The following is a 16707-nucleotide window of genomic DNA, read 5'->3' as shown; positions in this document are numbered from 1 at the left end:
AAGTAACCAAACACAAAAATTTCATACAGTATGCAAAAAGCAAATGCCCCAGAAAAAAAAAAGTTAAAAATAAGCACAGAAAAATGTAATTAATAAAAACCAAAAAACAAAGGCCATATATAAATCCAGTGCCTTGTGTTTTATTACCCTATGAATACATTCGCAGTCTTTTTAATTTAGTTCTGTTAACTTAGTGACCCTTATCTCATGCATCTCCAATTGAATTCTACATGAAAGTGGGCCCATAATATATAACTGATTATGTGGAACTAAAGAAAGGAGCATAAAAAAGCAGTCTGTACAATAACATGATAAAACAGGAAAACAAGTTTTAAATGATTTAATTTTTTTATTAATAATAATAATAATAATAATAATAATAATAATAATAATAATAATAACAACAACATCACATTTAATTTTGAGTATAACTGAATTAAAATTAATATTAATAATAAATTAAATGACTATATATACTTCTATATATACTTTCCATATGAATAATGCCACATCCCCTATGACAAAAACAATGCATGGAAGCTGGTTGCCAACAACCTCCCCCAGCTATAGCTCACTGCAGAGATGAGACTACTGTCTAATTCCAGCAGCCTAGGAGTTCACATTTTAGGTTGGTCAGTCTCTCCACCAGTCTTGCAAGGCTCCTTGAGTACACTGTACTACAGTTCTGTACTTGGTAACATTCAGATAAACCACTACAAATGTGCAACATAGTGACAAAATTCTACTGAAACCTGCACAAAAATGGCACGCAGCACAACCAGTCAAAACTGTGGACACTCAAGCAGCGAGCAACTCCCTTACAGCTGAAGCCATTGCTGGGAGGATGAGTTGGGAATTGACATGCAGTGCACTAAAGTTGGTCAGGATGATTATCTATAAAAAAAGAGTTGGATTTCCATTTATTAAAGCCTTGCGGTGTAGAGGAAGAAGATGTTGCCTTAAAAAAATGCAAAGCTCCACCTCTCCAGCAACTGATCCACCCAGCAGACTCTGGAAGTATGTGCCCTATGGATTAGAGGTTGATGGGAACACTGAATTTTACCACTAATCAGGATAATTTCTTTTTTTTTTTTCTCTCTCTTGCCGGAATGGTTTCCAAACTGTACAGCTGTACAGAGATTGTACCAGACAAAACAGCAAGTAAACTAACTGAGAAAAGAGTCTTTATGCAACCACTGTCAACTGTACACAGCACCCTTCCTAAATAGAAACAAACTAAACACTCTTGCCGTTCTTTTAGTCAGGGCCCGAGTCAGAGCCAGAAGACGACCTCTGTTCTGAAAGTCTTTGCATAGCTGATTCCAAACTCGCTACTTTCCCATCAGAGCCCACTGCCATGGGCTGAATCACTTGATCCCTATAATGAGAAATGGAAACAGGTTACTGAAGGACCAGGTAGACTCATCATGCAAAAAATAATCAACCAATAGGAGAGAGCGGTACAATTCTTTGCATATTTGTTTCTGCATGAAAGAAATGGAAACCTGCAGAGCTATAGTTTTCCATTGAAAATATGTCTAGGTTTGATATGATCAGTTGGCTAAGGATGACAAATAAATGGAAACACCTAAGATACAAACTTTTGTGTAAAATGGGCTGCAATCATCAGTCCAGTGCTAACCAGTTACTGCAGGTGATTCCCACAGCTCTGTTCCTGTTTAGTGAACGCATATCCATGTAAAAACAAGCCACCTGTTTGAAGAGTTTAGGAAGCTGCCATATGGAGAATCCCTATTGTGATTCAGGAAGCCTCGCTATTCGAAACCATTTCACAGCAGGGCTGGGTACTCCTCAGGGATGACCCTTCTGGAGATCAGAAAGAAATTTAGCCCATAAATAAACAGACTGCTCAAAGGTCTTCTGTTGCAATGTGTCAACAAATTGGTTATGCCATGAAGCCTTCTGTTAGTTTCAAAGAAGCATATAAAGTGAAAACATCCTGAAGAACCCCTTGTCCTCACCATAGTGCTGTATGGATCTCTGCAGCATCTTTTTAGGGTCAATTATTTTTTATATTTTATACATATATACTGTACTGGAGCTCAGAGTGGAAAAAAGTTCTTAGGGTGCTCATTCAAACAATGGGGAGCCATTTGCGCTGATCGTGTACGTCTGTCTGTCTGATCACAATAACTGTTATAACATTTGGTTCTTTATACGAATATCATTAGAGCCAGTGTGTGTTTCAAGGGACTTTGTGCTGTTTACTTAGCTGTCAGATTCAGGCCCCCAATTTCTCAACCCCACCCCCAGTTAATTTCCATCCTGCAGCTTCCCACTGCAGCTTTAACATTAATGATGTATTAGGCTGGGACAGCAGGGGTATTATAACTTCAAGAGCTCTAATCAACCAGCGCTCCCTATCTTTCACACATGCTGTCAGTTACAGGCTGACGGCTATCTCTCAGTTCAACTTGACCCATGCTGGGAAACATTAATATTAAAATGATTAAATCTTAAGAGAGGGTGCTTGGTGACAGTAGCCCTGAGCAGTTCATAGCCACAAAAACAAAAACAAATGCCTAGTCTTGGCACTAGGCATCTTTGCTCAGCAGTCTTACCTGTTTCTTAACAGAAACAGTGGTCCCTATTGGGCAGGATTGAGGCCTTGGGGACATTTTGGAGAAGTTCACATTTGTTATTCCTGCTCTGTGAATTCAACAGCTTTCACCAGAACCGCAAAAATACTACTAAAGTGTGTTATACTGTACATCATCAGTAAATACATCACAACTGTTAGCATAATGTTATAAAAAAACTTCCAGTCAGTCTGAGACAGGTTGTAAAGTGAGGGCCTGCGTAACTGGGGCCTACATTACGGGTAATCAATGGCGTGTGTTTCTAAGGTGACGACAGATTCATCGATAGATGGATTGTTCTTGCTAGTCTCTCTTCCACTGAAGTAGAGCCTGGCAGTAAGCTGAGACTTGCAATGAGCTGCAGCTGGCAGGAAACACCAGAGCAGTGCTTCACATTTGCAGCCACACATCCCTCAGAGCATCCCTCAGAGCAAGCTTCATAGCACCATCACCTCAGGCACATCACAAACCTTTTCAAACAATTCTTTGCATTTTCTTTATTTTTTGAGATAGGACTAGATCAGGAGTCAACAACAGACACAACAAGAGAGCAACAGTACAGAGAAAAATCTCAACGTCTGAACAGCAGAAATCAGAAACAAAAGACTGCAAACATGAAAACCATATATCTAGAGGTTGATTTTGAGTCTTTTTTTAATCTTATAAAGTGAGTAATATCTTAACATTTTTAAATTTTGCTGAACCTCATTTCAGATCACTAAGGTGGACGCCATTTACCCACCTGTCATTTTAGCACAACAACAAAACAATAAAAGTGCTGCCACCTACCTGGACATTTTGTCGAACATATTCACTAATTTCATTGCTTCGTTCTCCTTCTGTTCTTCTGTCATCCCCTCCATCGGATTAGACAGCTTCTCCTCCACACGCCCCGTTACAGGGTTAATGCTACAAAGACAACAAGAAAAGCCACTTTCTCTCGTGTGTCTGGCCCCTGTGCAGTAGTGCAATAACTACTGTAGCCTCTCCTTACAATGTTCAGCCATTAATAGAAAAAGGTTTTATCATCAAAATACGATTGAACCCTATAATATGAATAAAGAATATTAGGATCCATTTATTTTAATATATTTATCATGCACTTAAACATTAAGAAAAAACACCTTAAATACAGTCCAACAATGGACAACAACATTATTTTTTATCTGACACATTGCTTTAGTTGGTCTTGGTCGCTGCTGTGAACAATATGAGCATGTATGTTCTCTTCTTAGTTCAAGATGTCTTTCTTAAATCAGTCTGGAGGTTTACCATCTTACTAGCTAAATGTCAAATACTTCAAAAATTGTTAATGTTATGTCAACACAAATATGAATGACTGAAAAAAATAAGGTTGGTTATGCTAATGCAATCCTGCACACACAAGCCTAGTTTTTTAGATGGCCAGTGAAAGGGATCGGTGGCCACTTACTTTGGTTTGGCTTCTCTGTACTCCTCTGTGTCCGTGTCCTCATCCTCTGAGTACCTGCCCTTCCCTCTCCCGCTGCACATGAGGCCCCTCGCCGCCAGCAAGCCAGCCGCGTTTCCGTACCCGGTGTACTTCACAAACCTGGATACTGGGCGTAACCGACAGACAGAGCGCTTCACACACTGCTCACCAGCCACCTGCACAACAGCTGAACTTAATCTGACAAGTTCTTGAAAAGGTAGCTTCATTTCGGATAACGCTGCAAGGCACTAGAAAAGCAACCACGTTAATAAAATGGCATGTTGTTTCGACTCCTGTGGTTATTTTCCTCTGTCAGTAGCTGGGAATACAGTAGGTGGCCTCACAATTTAGGCTCTGCACAGTTGCATACTTATTACTGTCTTTGGGAATAAACTTGCACTGTGAGCTGTTGATCGTTGGATAATGCAAACTTAGAACGGCACACTTCTCATAATGGATGTATTGTCAAACTAGTGTTTCGACAATAAAAAAAATGTGTAACCTGGCATGGGGCTCCACTCACCGCTCTCCTTGCAGAGGACGAAGAGCAGCTCGGCAGCGCAGTGCTTGACGTCTGTGTCGATGTGAGTCATGAGGCGCACCAGCTTGTTCCGCAGGGAGCTCCCCACTTCAGGGCGATTCTTCACGTCCCGCAGAGGTGGAAGGATCTGAAGGGACACAAAGCCAATGTGAACTGCACCAGGGCCCCAGGTCATAGACAGGAACCCTGCATCTTTGACACGATTTTCAGTTGTTTCAGATTTGTTTGCTGAAATTGCACTTACAATTACAATGCTACTTTGTTCAATTACAGTTAGTCACAATTATGCTGAACTAACTACAATTATAATAAAAATAATGGAACTGTAATGGATCAATTATATGGTATGATTCCAATTACAATTATGCAGGCATGCCAAGGTTCAACTACAAGAACAATTACAATGTCATTATCATTGCAATTCATTCCGAATTGCAGTTACAATTGGAATTGCCCCTAGGTCTGAGATTGAATAAGCATGTTAGTTAGATACATCTCCCTCTGTGGCTGTAATTACACACATGTATCTATCAGTCCCATGAAAGAGAAGTCACCTTCATCCGCAGGAACTTCCTGGTCTCCCTGTGGACCCGGGCGCTCTCAGTCAGCAGGTTCAGGGAGGGAGTCAGGGTCTCTTTCAGCTTGTGCTCCTGGGATTCACAAAAGGAATGCATGTAGTTTATCATTTCCTCCAGAATTGTTCTAAACAGCGCTAAGCAGTGGTAACTATACACACACAAGTATAATGTATGCATGTTTCATTTTCTAGAAATAACCTTCTGTTCTTGTAGATGCAGACTACAGAACAGTTAGCATGCTTTAAAGGGTTGACTCCCCAGCAGCCTGAAGAAACAAAGCTAATTCAGCAGCAGCACTGGTTTTATAAATGCCCCATAAATGCAGTGTTATTTTGGCCAAACAGACCTCACAAGAAAGCACACAATACTATTTGTTTCATTACATTTCTGTGTGCAACGACTGGTCAGTAATGGCAGGTTATAGTAAAGAATTTCAGTGGTACAAAGATGTAGTGTTCAAATGGTATAGAATTAAATACAAAACTCAACCATTCATTGTTACTAGGTGTATACCATACCATACTATACAATAATCAATGGTATACAATTATATCTCATTTACATTTTGATTTTCTCAGAGATAGCACTCACACGGTCGAGCCTCCGGTCCAAGAAGTCTAGCAGCATGCTGACCACGTCCATATTCACTCCCATGTACTCGACAGAGCCCTGCTGGACCCTCGGGGCTAGGAGCACGTCCAGACACATCAGAGGCAGGTTCCCCAGCAAATTCACCGTGTGACTGAAACAACAAAGGCACACGTCTGGCTTCACATTTCCAACATACAACAGGGGCAGGAGGAGACTGGCTTAGCACACAGGTAGACAACGTTCCCCACAAACTCTCAGGGGCTTTCTCAAGTGTTTTCTCATAATTTCCATAATCTGACTTTGAAATGTGTCTGAAAAGCCTATAGTGGAATATTCTTACTATCTTTTTTTTTTTTTTGAGTTGCCTTTCCTGTACTACAATAGTAGTGTGCAGGTTAGAGAGGAGTTATCTTTCCTAGACCTGTAGACAGGTTATACAAGTTTAGAAATGATGAATGCATTTAGTGATTATTTGGTCGTCCCCTCTCCCATTCAGACAGCTTGCAAATTCAGCGTTGTGCAGCAAGCAAAAACACAAATGTCTCTTAGGACTTATGTACTGTAATACTTCATACAGACAAAGTGATGCAATTTTAAATTACAAATTATTTGACAGTTGCTTAAATGTATCAGAGACTTAATATTAAAGGGAATTATACAGTGAAGTTTCATTTCAGTTCAAACATCTGTTACCTGTGGAACTCCTCTGTCCTATCTTCTCCATCTGCTTTGGTCATTAGGCAGAAGCGAAGGATGGCACAGAGATGCCTGTAAAGAGCAGCTTCTTCCTGCAAATAAAAAGGGATGTTTCAGTTAGTTTTTTATTCAACCAACAAGGAGTTTTCCTTGGCAAATTTCCATTTGATCACGCAAGTAATATGCTTTATCTTAAGCATACCCTACCCTACCCTACCCTTCACTACCCTCTCCTCACCTCGTCCACGTCGCGACGGCTGGTGTCGTAGGTGATGTTGAAGAGGATCTTGAGGATCTCCATGGTGCGCTCTGTCTCCTGGCGGGGCAAGGGCAGACCCTCGTCTCCTTTGTCTGCTCGTGCCACCTCGAAGGTGTCGAGCCAGCGCAGGCCCAGGGTGCTCTCTAGGGCATCAGACAGCAGACTGACCCCCCGCAGCTCGTGAGCCATCTGCCCGCGCACGTCCACCCTCAGTGCCGTGAACAGGAAGGTCAGCCGCAGGTCGAAGAAGCGCACCTCGTGGCTCCAGTGCCGGTCGTTGTAGAGCTTGAGTCGCTCGGTGAGGCCCACGATGAGCCGCTGCTCGGCCCCCACCTCCTGCGCTCTCGGGCTGTTGAAGATGATGTTGCACAGGCACTTGAGGGCCTCCACGATCACCTCCAGGTCCGGGATCTCAGAGGTGACGCCTTCGCTGTGCTCAATGCCCGCGTGCCGGCCCAGGGTCTGAATGGCCTGCTGGGTGGCGAACGGCTCCAAGCAGTTTTTGTCCCGGGACAGAATCCGGATGGTTTCCAGGCAGGCTAGCTGGCAGGACGGCTGCAGGTCCCTCTCTAAGAAATGGATCACCAGCTTCCCCAACTGCTAGGGATCAGAAACCAACACACTCTAAAGCCATCCACAACTTCAAAACGCTCAATCATGAGCCAACACACCGTAAAGCCACCCACAACTTCAAAACAGGTCTAGGTTCAATTATAAAAAAGTTAAGACAAATGTTTCAGCTGGTTCCTTCTATAAACAGTGTGCTGTATACTAAAGAAGGCTTTTTAAAGGTTTGTCTACCTGACATAGTTGTAAAATCAGAAAAAAAACCTAGTTTGCAAATATGTGTTTTCACATCCTACACTATACTTATGTAAGCTGGTAAGAGCTTTATGCAACAATCACTGGGAAGCAGAAGGATCTCAAGGGGCATTACAAAGGTTGCGCACCTGCTTCTTCCTCAGGGCCTTGCTTTGCACAAATTACAGAAAATCAATGCTGGATCTGTTTCGTAGTCTGTTTCTATTCGAGCGATGCACCAGGCGCTACACTATCCTACCCACTATTAAGGCCAGTGTGTAATTTTTTGTCCCTTCAGTGTATCTGAATGGGTAAGGAATGTAAATACCTGTTCTGGAATACCCTGTTGGAAGGGTGCAAGCTACTCACAGAAGAAAGAGATGCTGTAAACACTTGGCAGACGCAGCTGATTACCCTCTTTACTCACAGTTACGTTTAAGTAGGTACCCATTGATGTAAAAGGGCTTTTAATGATATGCAGATGTTTCTATCATGTGTCAGGTCTATTTATTCAGGATCAATCGACAAAGCTGTGTCCAGGGATAGTGTATCCATCGGAGAATAAAATACTTTTAAACAGTTTAGCAATGCTGGCAGTTTTAACTGATGCACTTCAAGAAGTTTAATGGTGTTTCATTGAGGTTGGCTCTCCTGGCCCAGATCTGCTTAGTTTCTGATATCCCATGATGGTATCTGAATGGTAAGGCTAGTGTGAAATGATTGTGTTAGATCAGAACCTGCTAGTGTCTGGCTATAGTGACCTATAAAATTGTGCATAGTAAATGCCAAAAAAATAACTGTTTTGTTCCCTTTATGATTCCTCAATGTTACTGTCTACATGCAATCTGTATTTTAAGTTTAGTCCTTGAGAACACATTTCATGCATTATTGTTTAGGGTAACAACGACTATACCATGCTGCCAGTATGGTTTCTAGAGTTTCAATTTTTTCAGTACTGTATGCTTCCAGGGGTTATCACCAGGCATTTAGTACTACTGTATATCATACTGCTCAATCTCCTGGTATTTCAGATAAAGTCCTTGTACACGGTACTAAAATCTGGAACTGAAATCCTGGAACTAAAATCAAAAGTAATCTTGACTGCTTCTTCATCAATCAAAGGTGGGGAAAGAGATGATTCAAGTTTAAGAATTAACTGCAAATCTTTCTAACTGTAGTAGAAGGAGCAGTGTCTTTTGGGAGCACTGGACCTGGCTGAATATGACATAGTGTGGGCGCACAGAAGCTGCAGATTTGCCACCAGACCTACATGAGATAATAATTTTCTACCTTGCTAAAGCTTTGTGATTTTAAGAAACAAACAATGTAGGTTAGCTTCATTTTTTTTATTTTATTAATACCTTCCCAAATGGTTTTCAACATTGCGGACTACATTCATAAAGCCTACGAAGAGTCCCTGTAAATACTTGACCGTCCTATACATCACATGGAATGCAAATTCTGCATGAACATGTCTGTTTGTCTGATCAGTATATTGTATACAGAAATAAATTTAGAACATAATAATCTCACAGCAACTGACCATGTGTCAGCCTCACAGTTCAATAGTTAATAATCTTTCAATACGTTTAACATACAGTAATACTACATAAGTACATTTCGTTAATTTTATGAAAACTAGTGGGGACAAGACTATAATCTATCTTCCTCTAGTGTTTAATCTAATATGTATGTGTTACAGAACTTGTATCCCCAGAATTGTTTTAAACATAACTAGCAATACTCTAATTTTTCTATTCTGTTTATCTGATATGTCAAATTGTGTACAAACAGTAATACTGAAGGTTTTGTAATATACCCTGCCCTTCAAAACAAGCAGCCAGTGCAGTCTTCTGCATAAAAATTGTATTTGTAAGCCCCCAATCGCCTTACTGCTCTCTCTCCTTCATTTGAGGTCTGCATCAGATGGCAAAGCACTACAGGGAATATGAATAATCCAAGCCTCTGAAAATACAGGACATTTTATAACTGAAATTGATTTAAACTGTTCCATCACAAGCGCCATAAACACAGATTCAAATTTAAACAAACACAAACAGGCGAGACAGAATTCAGTACTTGGAAATGTCTGTACTGTGTCTTTCACGGTATTAAGCTGCTCCATTTAAAAATATACATATTTTTTTCTTATTGTCTCCTTACTGTTTCATGATGTTTGCAATCATTCTGAGTTTAAATACTAGCTGCATGCCATAGATGCATGTAACAAAGGCTTGACCAGCCTGTGAGTGAGCACCCTCATGTGGCCATGACTTTTTAAAATTAGTCCTTTTTGTACTATACTATATATAACTGATTCTGAGGTGGTGGTTTTATTGTTGCAATATGAAGCTGAGCTAGTTTATTTCTGTGTGCAGCTTAGCCACGGTGTTTTAAATCAGTAACGGTATATTGCATAATAACACTAATGATTAAAACCCTAAATATTTAACGTCGAGAAAATAAATGGAACACATGCATGTTATGCAATGTTAAAAATGCTGTTTGCGCAAGTACACAGGATAAAGAAAAATAAACAAATAACTTAAATGATAAGGTTTTATATGTGATGTTTTATATATGTAACTATTCAAAAGATACATATTTTTGTTATAAAAAGAAACAATACTAAATTGTTTTATTAAGGCTGTTAAAATGTGGACGTGGTTAGCTTTTTAAAAGGCTGTCTGTCTGTAACGGGGGGAGAATCAATTGAGAGGACCGACCAGTATGTGAACCAGTGCTTAATATTACTTAAAAGAAAATAAATGCTTGTACCAAAAAAAATAAATAAACAAAAAGAAGAAAAGTGTCTCCGTGATCCTGACATGCGAGGTGGTCATGTGGCTCGGACATGCCACCCAGTCACACAGCCAAAGTATCTTTTCAGAAGTATGAGCCAGCGGCTTGCTGTCAAAACATATCTGTGTACAACATGGTGCTGGTGCTTACTCAGAGATTTTGGCTGATCTTGCCAACATCACATGTCTATGGCAGGCAACTAGAAGTTAAGAGGAGCTCCAGAACTTCCAGTCAAAGCACCTTAAACAACATCAAAATGTAAACAAAACAAACAAAAAAAAAATGCATTTTTATTTTAAGCTACACAGTCTTAAAGGATTACCTCACAATGCATCAGATTTACTATCAGAACAAAAACACTTTAATGACAAAAAAAAAAACAGTAATTCTTTCATTCCACTTCTTTCTATTCTATTGTGGAAAACCTTCTAATACCTTCCTTTGCATGCCAGCTAAGTGAGTCTTAGCAGGGAGTTATACATTGATTAGCATAATGATTTATACAAGCCAGAGACTTTGTGTGCCCATTTCCCAATTATCTTTCAATTCCTTCCAAACCTTTTTAATAAAAAGCAGCCAAGTGCAGAATTTGGTAACCCTAAAAACACAGTTCACCTTTTAAATATACCTCTGACATCCAGTTGTGCATGTCAATCTTCACCACGCCCCAATGGTAAAGCTCATGTTGTTTGTCTCATTAGGTATACACTTACCTCATATTAGTATTGCTAATTATAAATGCAAATGAGCAGAACATAGCCAGTTTGAGCAATCAAGTGAAGAACATACATTTATTCGACTTCCATATGAATGACAATTCAGCATTAAAAAAGACACAAAAAGAGACTACAGTAGAACCTATCACATCTGATCCTGTAAGATAGGATACCCTCTATTAACCGATGGAGCTCTGGGAAGTATCATTTACACATGCTGCTACCTACAGATGGAAACTGATCAATGCTCATTTTAATATTAGTCTAAAACTGCATTATAATCAGAATTTCTTCCTCCAGTAAGTCTAGAATAAGTCCTGTCTTACCTAGTTAATATATTTTTAATTTTTTCCTCGAACCCCTAGTGATGAGTCAAAGGGATTTCGGTCTGTGATTCAGCCTCCCGACAGTAGATGGCATCAAACCAACTCGGGACTTCCCTTACCAAGATCTCGTGACCATGGCAAAAGTCATCTTTTTGAGGGGCGGCACCTTGGTGAGGGGCGGAAGTACGAGTATGTAAATTCCAATTTAATCGTCTTCGTGGCGAACCATACATAAACAAAAAAAAGACAAAAGAAATGTTAGTGTTTTCAAAAAATCCCGCTGCACCAAACTAGTCTCTCCCTCCACCCATTACTCCGTCCGAAAGTAAAATAGGCGGAGTAATGGGTGGAGGGAGAGACTAGTTTAGTGCAGCGGGATTTTTTGAAAACACTAACATTTCTTTTATCTTTTTTTTGTTTATGTATGGTTCGCCACGAAGACGATTAAATTGGAATTTACATACTCGTACTTCCGCCCCTCACCAAGGTGCCGCCCCTCAAAAAGATGACTTTTGCCATGGTCACGAGATCTTGGTAAGGGAAGTCCCGAGTTGGTTTGATGCCATCTACTGTCGGGAGGCTGAATCACAGACCGAAATCCCTTTGACTCATCACAGGGGGATTGAGTTTTCTTTATAACAAGTGGCCCAGTTTAACCATGTTCAATAAAAGAAAACAAGAAAGCAGGTGAATAATATAATTACTGTACCATTACAAAGCTGAAAGACATTTTTTTTTACACCCTCCAAAGCTCTGTGCTTTGCTGTTGTTATTGTTCTGGATTAACACACATCTGCGGTGCAAAAAAGTAAAAATAAATAAACAAATAAAAACTGTCAGATTACTTTGTCTTGGATAATAATGCAACTACATTGTAGTAGAACGACTCCCTCTGAGATACAATATTTTCACATATTCGATGGAGCCAATTAAGTCGGATATGTCAGGTTCTACTGTAATTGTTTCACATATAATGTAGGAAATAAAGGCTGCCAGTGCTTAAAATACATGGGACATCAAGGGACCTGATGAAGGCTAAAAGATAAAAAAAAAAAAAAAACTCGGGTTTCCTAAGTCTTCTTAAAGTCTATGCACATACAATACACTTTAACAAATGAAACTTTCAATTATAAATTCAGCAGGGACAAGTACAGGGACAACTCTAGCCAATTCAAAACAGCACCTTCTAGTTGCAGATTGTCTCTGTGTTATATATCAAAGGACGACTACCCGGGGGTTGAGTCTGCGGTTTTGTCTGTACAGATCTTTGTAATGAAACCAGGCCACACAGCACGGCACATTGCTTAACAGGTCGGGAAATTGGGCTCCGTTGCGCACCCATGTTAATAGCATGCCACTGAGCACAGCAAGCCTCCGAAAGACAAAACAAATAAGCGGGCAAGCCTGTCACCTCACTGAGGCTGTATAGACTAGCTGTTTACAACGTTGACCCTCAGGATTCACACATATGCAGACACATCTGTGTTCCAGCCTAACGAAAGCAGATAATGCGTTGCACTGTCTCCCAGATGATACAGTATCTCCCGGGAACACAATTCACGAGACATTTCAGCATCTATGAGGTACCTGGCATTAGCCTACGCCTACCAGCATTGGTTTATTCCTTGTGCGGCATCCCATGCTAAAAACTACACTGGTGGTGTGAAGAAGGAAGAAGCAATGAGAATGATAACTGAATCAATTCAAAAGGTAAGTTCTTCTCAACGCTAGAGTATCTTGACCACATGTACCGTTTGAAATCAGGGAATTTAGCACTTTGGGTCAAGATACTCATAAAGGTTGCTTTTGAGCAAACGTAAATGTTTACAAAGTGTTATCGACTACAAAATTCCTGTTATGGAGGCTGCAAGGCTTTCTCGAGAAAACATATTCAAGAGCTGCAGGAGCTGTCACTTTCCCAAATCAGACAGACTGGGGAACAGCGTCCAGCTGCAGAAATTGCAAATGGAGTTTCTATGGAAACTTGTATTTACTTTTACTTTCATTGTTTTATTGTTTTTTTTTTTTTTAGAAATGTTTTTGATCTAGTAAACATCAAAGGTTTTGGATAAATCCCAAATGACACTGTATAATCAGACTAATACTATTAATGAACACACTTCCATACCATACACACATTGCAACCTTGACAGCTCTTTCTAATGTTGCCGTGAAGCCTAAAACAAAAGCAAAAAGTGGATTTAAGGTGTCAACTAATGCTGTGGCTTCATTAAATCTATTACTAACACATGGCCTTAATGCACAAAACTACTTAAGAATTCTACAGGGGCTTCAGGGCAATTTGGACAACAGCTTGTACCAGTCAGTCTGTCGCCTATTTAAAAACGTGTGTGCAGTACATGACTATACTGGCTGTGTACAGAACTTTAAGATTACTCAGAGAACACATTTACTGTGTAGAATTACAATTAAATAAAACTGTCATATTCTGTTTAAAGGTGTTAATTACAGTAAAAAGAAATACAATGTCAGGGTTTTTATATTGATCGACTGACTGACCAACCTTTTTGGGAAGCATACTACTGCAATAGAGCTTATTTAACCAATAGCCAAATGCTACTGCAATATTGATAAATGCCTACATGGCAAGGATGTCTACTGAAATGAACTGAGACATATTTGTCATGTTATGATCTTATGTACCACAGAGGTGGAACAATCTAGACTCCCAAACTCATTCTTACCAACTGATCATAGAGAATTGAACACAGTCTTTAAAATTTCATTTTTAAATGGATATTCATAGATTGAGACTCAAAAGCCATTACCTTTTGACTTGGCTTTCTGCGGGCTTATAAGATGCAAATCTACAATTCATCAATGCTTTCAAGTTAAGGTAAAACACTATTAGAAAAGTGAATGAACTGAGATCTTGCAATTGCAATTAGCGGACTAATTTGTTATGCTTTCTCGTTCATTTTTCCTTGGCCCATGTATTTGGCTATTGCAGGTATTTTTTCACAAATGAATCTTGTTTTCATAAACACTTAGTTCATGGAAACTACAATACCTTTTTAATTTATCTTCCTAATACAAAAGCATGCAAAAAAGAAACAAAAAAGTTAGGACCTATACCTTCTTCTGGAAGACATATTTCAGCATAGAGGCAGTTACATTGTGGTGTTTTCTTGTCACTTTTGAAAAAGTAAACCTTTTTGAATTCAAATACTCTATGGTGTCCAGGCCTGGATTTTGGTAAACCTATATACAGTAGTTTCTAACAGGACAGCAACAATGGTTTCCATGGTAACCTGCCAAGTGGGAGTAGGAGCAGAGGGCTTTTGTTTGTTTTGTTTTTTTCTGGGTTGGTACATATCCAAAGGTAAAGCACTCAGATTTGTTTATTGTATTCCATTAACAAAATGTGTGGGAAGACTTTTAAATCAAATGAGGAATGTAGTCACTTACCTGCCTTTCTACTCTTCCATCACCATCGAAAGTGAAACACTGGCATTTCTTAATAAAAAAAAAAGAACATACACACAGTAAATGGTGTGATGTATTAGAGATCGGAAGAGCCACACACACACATCCACTACAGTATGGGACACATGCAGATGGGTGCCTGAAAGCTCTGATGGAACTTGGCACAAAAGGCATAAGAAAAGCTGTTGCATAGGAATAAAAAGCTGGTGAATAGGTTCATAAGGGAATTAGCTTGTAGTAAGTGTGTACATTCTGGTTATAAAAACAGTAGGCCCTTAAAATCACTTATTGTGAGAAATTGCAGCTTCTACGATGAGTGAGGCAACAGTGTTGTTAAGTTCCTGACCCAGAGGTCAAATGTCAAATGGGAATACAGAGATTGATAGTATTTATTGATAGTATTTGGGATACACCATGTAATTTACAGAGATGTAATGGAAAAGCTTGGATTTGCTGACGTCTAATGAAAGACCTGAATACTTAATCCAATTGTGAAGATACTGCAGGATACTGCAAAAGTCTGACAGCTTCCTGGATAAAAAGACTGGCTCTTTTATTCTAGTGTTTCGCCTGCTGGTTAAATCTTGCTATTAGAGAAAATATCTTTATTGTTCATTTCTTACTGTTACTTTACTGACATGGTCTGGTTTCAGCTATATAATAATAATAATAATAATAATAATAATAATAATAATAATAATAATAATAATAATAATAATTTGTGTTGCACTTTTCTATTATTCTAATATAATTGGGAGATATAGTATAATGATTTTAAATATGGGTACCCATATTAACAATTTGTTAATAAATGCATTGATTCTGATCTAAAAGTTGTTTTAATGCACTTAATGGGGGGAGGGGGCATCCAGTAAAAAACACGATTATACCCCCTATTCATCTACTTGTTTGTCAGAAACAGAAAGAGAAGTGAATGTTGTTTTACTTGTTTACGTTGCTGTACGCATAGGATGTTTGCTTCTTAAACAACAGAACAGTTAAATGGAAATCAGACTTGTTTTTTTGTTTAAAAAACTGTACAAAGTAATGTATGGGTTTAATATCTAATTGTTGACTAATAAAAATGACTTTTGCTAAGCATTAGATGTTATATTAGTCGATATTATTTCCAATATCTACAATTTCCATTCAAAATAAAAGTTGCCTGACAAAAAGCATGTCTACATTTATTATTATTATTATTATTATTATTATTATTATTATTATTATTATTATTATTATTATTATATGCATAGAGTGCAATTCTGCAGTAATAGCAAAGTCTTTCTTCTTCTTCTTCTTCTTCTTCTTCTTCTTCTTCTTCTTCTTTCTTCTTCTTCTTCTTCTTCTTCTTATTATTATTATTATTATTGTTATTATTATTATCACATATAGTCATTCGTTTTTATTAGGAAATACATACAAAATAATAAAAACATCGACAAGTTAAATACAAATACAAATCTGACATTTACTCACGTCTTTATTGAACACTTGTAGTGCCTTCATAGCAGCATTCTGGTACCCTGCTTCGACAGTTTTAATGACTGCGCTCAGATCCATTTTCACTGCTTGTTACTGGGAATACAATGTTTTGTACAGTGAACCTGACAACCATACACAGTCCGCGCTGGATTGTAATTTACTGATATGACTCACGGCTTCACTGGGACTCAAAAACCACGGAATGATAAGAGTAACAGAGACTCGCCTGCCACCTGCTTGTGGGAGTTGTAGTTTTATTTTATTAAAATAACTGCTTTGATGCTGAGGGGAAGAAGCGGAAAAAAACACCCTGAATCCGTATTGAACTAGAATTTACATTTATAGCTACGGCCCCTTAAAATGCCAGACTTTATATTTATATTTCCACATGTCGAAAATTTCGTGCGTAAAATGT

The 16707-nt window shown here is 38.9% G+C and overlaps 1 protein-coding gene across 2 annotated transcripts; it reads right to left on the bottom strand.

The window, feature by feature from the left end:
• Positions 1-511: 511 nt before the first annotated feature.
• Positions 512-16439, bottom strand: LOC121329635 (synembryn-A-like). Of its 2 annotated transcripts, none has more exons than XM_041275328.1 (10): positions 16287-16439; positions 14790-14837; positions 6695-7315; positions 6454-6548; positions 5761-5911; positions 5146-5241; positions 4574-4718; positions 4033-4177; positions 3390-3509; positions 512-1378 (listed from the first exon to the last, which is right to left on the bottom strand). In XM_041275328.1, exons 1-10 carry the CDS (start codon positions 16368-16370, stop codon positions 1258-1260), a joined length of 1626 nt encoding a protein of 541 aa, XP_041131262.1. In that variant the 5' UTR covers positions 16371-16439; the 3' UTR covers positions 512-1257. The 2 variants fall into 2 exon arrangements, with proteins under 2 accessions (XP_041131262.1, XP_041131263.1); XM_041275329.1 differs by having other exon boundaries at positions 6695-7312.
• Positions 16440-16707: the final 268 nt, after the last annotated feature.

Source organism: Polyodon spathula, chromosome 17 (genome assembly GCF_017654505.1).
Source record: "Polyodon spathula isolate WHYD16114869_AA chromosome 17, ASM1765450v1, whole genome shotgun sequence".
In the NCBI taxonomy this organism is placed as follows: domain Eukaryota; kingdom Metazoa; phylum Chordata; class Actinopteri; order Acipenseriformes; family Polyodontidae; genus Polyodon; species Polyodon spathula.
Note: the sequence above shows the minus strand (reverse complement) of the source record. Positions and strands in the feature narration are given on the sequence as shown.